Source organism: Lactuca virosa, chromosome 8 (genome assembly GCF_052849685.1).
Source record: "Lactuca virosa cultivar CGN04683 chromosome 8, Lactuca_virosa_CGN04683_v6, whole genome shotgun sequence".
NCBI classification, from domain to species: Eukaryota; Viridiplantae; Streptophyta; class Magnoliopsida; order Asterales; family Asteraceae; genus Lactuca; species Lactuca virosa.
Window position 1 is genome coordinate 224,472,778 of NC_136433.1, and position 6,478 is coordinate 224,479,255.

The window sequence follows — 6,478 nt, forward strand, 5'->3', positions numbered from 1 at the left end:
ACCAAAAACGTCTGCCGGGGTTAGTGAGCTTCCAACATGTCCGTTCCTTAGCTGGAACATCGCAGTCACAGTTGTTAACATCGTCTTTAACAAACACATGAGCAACTTGGAGGCGATTTCTTGCATTGGACGAGCTCGTAGACATTGTGTTGAAGATTTGAACAAGCTGATTATGTAAAGGAGGGTGCTTGCTTCGACTTTTCATGAAGAGGTAAGAAAGAAATGAATGAGGTCCAAATCGGGGTTTTAATTAATAGCATATTTGGGAAGATAACACGTTAGGTGCCACGTTGGAAGTCCAGGTAAGGGGTTTTTGACACATCACTTAGCCACGTAAGAAGGAAACTGGGAAACCGTTTAAAATCAGGGAAAATGACTTAATTGACAGGTAAAACATGACTTTAGTGACTTAATTGACCATAAAAACTTTAGTGACCAAATTGGACAAATGGAAAAAGTTTGATGTGCTACAATGTCATTTGCCCTAATGTCGGGATTTTAACATACAATATTATGTTATCCATCATATCTTTCACATGTTTTATTAGGCCACCACAACACATGTGATTGAAATAATCCATATATGTTAGTAAATTAAGCTAATTAAGGCGATATGGAATCCATATAAGTAAGTAAATCAAAATCTAATTAAGTCGATAACCATCCAAAAAGGGGTGGTGGCACAGCTTGTTGCTCGTTTACCCGCTACGTCTATTGTGACAACCCGAAAGATTTGGATCAAGCAAGGTCTAGATTGTAGCCATGTGCAAGTGAATTCACATTGTAACCTTGTTACAATAAAGCCTTGAAAGCCAAAAAGGCATAAGTATATATATGATTGTAGCCATGTGCAAGTGAATTCACATTGTAACCTTGTTACAATAAACCCTTGAAAGCCAAAAGGGGATAAGTATATATATATATATATATATATATATATATATATATATATATATATATATATATATATATATATATATATATATATATATATTTTTAAAGGTATATATACTTTGGAAATCATACCTATAATAGACTCTTGAAAGTAAACAAGTTATAACAAAGCAAGACTAGTCAAATAGTTGGAATAGGAATCTAGGATTTAAAACATTGTTTTATAGTATTTAGCCTAGTACCCCACCCACCCTAGAACACCTCTAAACCGAAATCAACATATGTGGAAGGATTAGGACCGCAATCACCCTTAGTGGGTGATTCAAAACCGAAAACACACACTAGAATGAACCTAGGACCTAAATCTCAATGCCTAGAAATCACTAAGGCCGAAAACTCCAAAGTTAAGTCCATTAAGGCCGAAAACCCCAAAGGTAAGTCCATTAAGGCCGAAATCACAATAGTGGGGGGGGGGGAAGTTAGGACAAAAATCTCAAAGGAAATGGGGAGATTTCGGTCATGTATGGCCGAAAACTTCAAGGTAGTCCATCCTAAAATGATTCCAGTAAGATACACAGGATAAGGTTTGACTTTAAGATTTGATATCTCATTCCTTTCCCCGTGCAAGGTCACAGTAACCCACGTAATAACCAACATACATCCATATAATAACCAACAGTTATCCACGTAAATATCACATCAACTTCCACTTCCTATATTTGGACGAATTCGTTCCACAAGCCCCACCATTCTTCCATTCTACTTCCTGTTAATCTCACCTTATTCTCTCAAGAACCAACCTAGGATCTTCCAAGTTCAACATTTTCCAAGAATCATCCTTAGATTTTGGTAAGTATTTTCGAGATTTCCTAGTGACTCTATACATTTTATATTGGTTTCACTTTATTTACGCACATTAAAATGTGTTAAAACCTTTAGGATAAAATTATTCTCAAGGAAGTTCATCAACTTCATTCAAGGGTTTAGGCTTGAAATCTTCAATTCATCACCTCAAATAACCCACAAATCCACTCAATGTGAGTTCATACCCCCACATTTTTAAGTTTTTTCATGTTTTAGGGGGGGGGGGGGGAATACAAGTAAAACTTTGTTTACCACACAAATATTTACATGTTTTCATCTTTATGTTAAAGATAAGATATTATTTGCATAATATATGGTTAATACTAGTTTTTGTATAATTATTTGTGATATATATTAGTTTGAAATGCAAAACTAACAAAACAAACATAACCTATGTTATAAAATCATAAGAAATTTATGATTTGTAAAACTACATGATTTTTGAAGCTTTTATTAAAATATAACTTTCATAATAAAGGGAGTACATTCTAGTTAGTTTACTATTTTGTGGGTTACAACCCAAAACATAATGTTTTGACCTTACATTTTGAAACTAGACAAGATAGATACTACATATTTATATAAATGGTTATATCAATGTTCTTAACAAACAAACATGTTAAACTATAATTGGTATAGTTTATGGAACATACATACTATTTCACTAAGTTCGGGATACAATACGGAAACAAACATATAAACTATAATAAGTTTAGTTTATGAGATATGCATACGGTTTATTCATTACAAAAGGGCTTTTCATTATTCTACACGTAACCGTCAATATAGCTTTGTGAGACAAACTTCAAGTACTTATCTAAGTACCAACAAAAGACCTGACATTATAACCAAAGTCTCCTGGAGGGAGAGCGTGACACTTGTGTATAGATCTATACGGGACTGACAAACCCGCACCTAAACTGTTAGCTATAGTTAGGCCGACAGGCCTGGGGTGACAAATGTCGTATCGATTCTGACGCCTGAAGAACGTCGTATCAGGCCATCCTAGGTCATCAAGCATGGTTATAATAACTCACAATTTGGTATTAACAATACGATTAGTGTATGAATACATAAATAACTTCAATTAGTTTTATTTAATAATAAAACTACAATACAATATTTTACAGTACAAATGGTAAATCCAGGCACATACATTAAAAATGATTACATACAAATACAAATACAATATACTATTTTCTGGTACAGTGCAACTTACATTTCTGATAGGACCATTATTGTTCTCTCTATGATTTCTTAGTGTATGCGTTAGGGTTATATAAAATGAAGAACTGATAGGCAGTCGAATGTGTGATTTCCGCTTTACTTCCTGTTCCTTGTTTGGTTGTGGGCTTAGGGCAGAACCATTCATTCGATTGTCCGTTCGATCTTAATTATATATAACTTGTATACACTAAGTGATCATAGAAGGAACCGATAAGGGTTACACTACCTACTCGAATTTCATATTTCGTATTACAAATTTTAAGCATAAGAAAACTTGTACATTTTTGGTCTTAAGGTCTAAGACTACATTTCATTTACAAAAGAAAATATAGGATTTTCTGGAAGAACTCCCTTACATTTTCAAGGAATAAATGACAGATTTCTCATACAAACATGCTTATGAACTCACAAACTTAATTGTTGAGACTTTTTAAAATCACTTGTATTCTCTGGAAACCAGTAGACAGGTATTCAAGCCTTCTTGAGGGTTGACGTCGTCATTTCATGTTTTTTACTTTTAAGTTATTTGTATTTAACTTTGAACAAACAAAGTGTTGTAAACAATGTAAACTTGAATCCTCAATGTATGAATGTTTGTTTTGCTATGTTTCAATTATATTCAATTGTTATGATACTGCACATGAAGTCAGTCCATCCGTCCCCAGACGTTTCCGGCGTTCTGGTTTAGGGGTGTGACATCTATGTAAAACTTCCTTCTTTATTTAATATTATCCATGGTAAGTAAATCAAAAGCTAATTAAGACAATATATAATCCATATAAATAAGTAAATCAAAAGCTAATTAAGGCGATAAATGTAAATAAAAAGCTAATTAAGTGGATAATCCATATAAGTGAATAAAAAAGCTAATTAAGACGATATATAAGTAAACAAAAGCTAGTAATTAAGACGATAATTCTTATAAAGGGAAGTGATTAGTACACAACAACTTGTGCATTAAAGTGTTGTATTGTAGAAACACCATAAAATTAAAGTGTTGTATTGTACGAACACCATAAAAACTAAATCAAGCTAATTAAAAATTTTCCTTTTATGAATCACCCATCGGAGATGCTGGTATATGGCTGGCTTATATTATATGCCGAATAGTATGGTGAAGAAAAGATAATAAATAGTGAAAGGGTGGCACTTCATGAAGCACCCAGGCTCAATCAATAAATGCATATAATCGGTATATGGTTTATTAGTTGCAACATTTATATCAAGTTTCAGAACACTCTTTAGATAAGCATCCATCAGAGACTGTAATTTGTACGTATACAGCATGGATCAACTACGCCCCACATCCGCGAATTCAATTGCACTTACTCCTCTCACCTTCCTCGAGCGAGCTGCCACCGTTTATGGCGATTGCATTTCCATCCAATACAATAATACCACCTTCACATGGACACAGACCCACCGCCGCTGCCTCCAGGTGGCCTCCTCCCTTGTCGGACTTGGAATCCAGAGAGGGGACGTTGTGTCTGTTCTGGCATTTAATCTCCCCGCCATGTACGAGCTGCAGTTCGCTGTGCCGATGTCTGGTGCTGTTCTCAACAATCTCAATACTCGTCTTGATGCTCGGACAATCTCCGTCATGCTCCGCCACTGCGAGGCAAAGATGTTGTTTGTTGATACTCATCTTAGAGTTCTCGCCGAGGAGGCTGTGGCGAGATTCCCGCCAGGGATACGGCGGCCGGTGGTGGTTCTCATTACGGATAATGTCAGTGTGGGTAATGACGGAACAAAAGATAAGCTAGTAGGTAAGGATATATCCACGTTGCTTTCCATCTTAATTTTTTATAACATATAGAGATGTACTTTGTTAACATGATAAAATCTTTATATTAATTTCCTTTTCATTATAGATTCTCTAACTATGCTACCATGCGTGGGATCGGTGAAAGACGTTGACTGTGTGACGACGTATGAAGATTTAGTCGAGAAAGGAGACTCGGATTTCCGGTGGATTAGGCCTGTGAATGAGTGGGATCCGATGACAATTAACTACACCTCCGGAACTACGTCATCCCCTAAAGGAGTCGTTCATTCTCATCGTGCAATTTTCATCATTACCATGGATTCACTTATAGACTGGTCGGTGCCTAAAGAACCAGTTTATTTATGGACTCTTCCGATGTTTCACTCCAACGGGTGGAGCTTCACCTGGGGAATGGCAGCCGTCGGTGGCACCAACATTTGTCTCCACAAGTTCACCGCCGAAGATGTCTTTTCCGCCTTGAACCGTCACAATGTCACCCACATGTGTGGTGCGCCGGTTGTTCTCAACATGATAGCAAACTCACCCCACGCTAGACCGTTAAGCAACCCGGTTCATTTCTTGACAGGTGGAGCTCCGCCTCCCGCTGCCGTAGTCCTCCGTACTGAGGCACTAGGTTTTATCGTCAGCCATGGGTACGGCATGACGGAGGTGGCAGGTGTAGTGGTTTCTTGTGCTTGGAAAGAAAAATGGAACCGGTTGCCGGTGAGTAACCAAGCGAGTTTAAAAGCAAGACAAGGAGTGAGAACCCTAGGGTTGACTGAAGTCAATGTGTTGGACCCGAAGTCAGGACTCGGAGTCAAGCACGATGGGTTGACTCAAGGTGAAATTGTTCTGAAAGGCGCGTGTTTAATGCTGGGGTACTTGAAAGACCCACGCGCCACCGCCATGTGCATGAGAGAAGATGGGTGGTTGTACACGGGCGACGTGGGAGTGATACACCCAGATGGGTATCTAGAAATCAAAGACAGGTCAAAAGACGTGATCATAACCGGTGGCGAGAACGTGAGTAGTGTGGAGGTGGAATCCGTGTTGTATACGAATCCGGCGGTGCACGAGGTGGCGGTGGTGGCTCGGCCGGATAAATTTTGGGGTGAAACGCCATGTGCTTTTGTGAGTCTGATGGGAAAAGCGAGCACGGAGGAGCTAATAAAGTTTTGCAGAGAGAGGTTGCCGCATTATATGGTGCCTAAGACGGTGGTGTTCATGGAGGAGCTGCCGAAGACAGCCACCGGAAAGATTCAGAAGTTTACCCTACGAGATATAGCAAAGGGCATGGCCCCACAATTTGGAAACAGTAGTATGTAACGGTGGATATGATGGGTGGCTTGAAGTTCAAATGCATGTGGGGTGTTTTTATCATTTTGGTTGGTTTGAGAAAAAAATTTAATTTATAAATTGTTTACTTATATTTGTGTATACATGTTATACCAATGTATTACAAGACATCTCATGGTGGATTGATTCAATAAATAACTTTTTTTTCTACCTAAGCGTCTTTTACTCTTAAAACACAATCATCTACATTCATTCTTGTGTTTCTAGATATTTTTTTTTGGAAACAACCAATATATCAATAGACCCACCTATCAAATAATTAGAGAGGGACGAAGCCTTTAGTTTTGGAAACGATCAATATTAATAGACCCCTGCCTAGCAAGTAGATGTGGGACGAAAAACAGTAGATGTGGGACGAAAAACAGGGGAACG

The 6,478-nt window shown here is 37.8% G+C and overlaps 1 protein-coding gene across 1 annotated transcript; it reads left to right on the forward strand.

Annotated features, from left to right (window-relative positions):
* The first annotated feature begins 4,137 nt into the window (after nt 1–4,137).
* LOC145133416 (putative CoA ligase CCL11) lies at nt 4,138–6,256 on the forward strand. Its single transcript, XM_079068356.1, has 2 exons — nt 4,138–4,751; nt 4,857–6,256. The coding sequence occupies exons 1-2, from the start codon at nt 4,271–4,273 to the stop codon at nt 6,074–6,076; spliced, it is 1,701 nt and encodes a 566-aa protein (XP_078924482.1). The 5' UTR covers nt 4,138–4,270; the 3' UTR covers nt 6,077–6,256.
* Nucleotides 6,257–6,478: the final 222 nt, after the last annotated feature.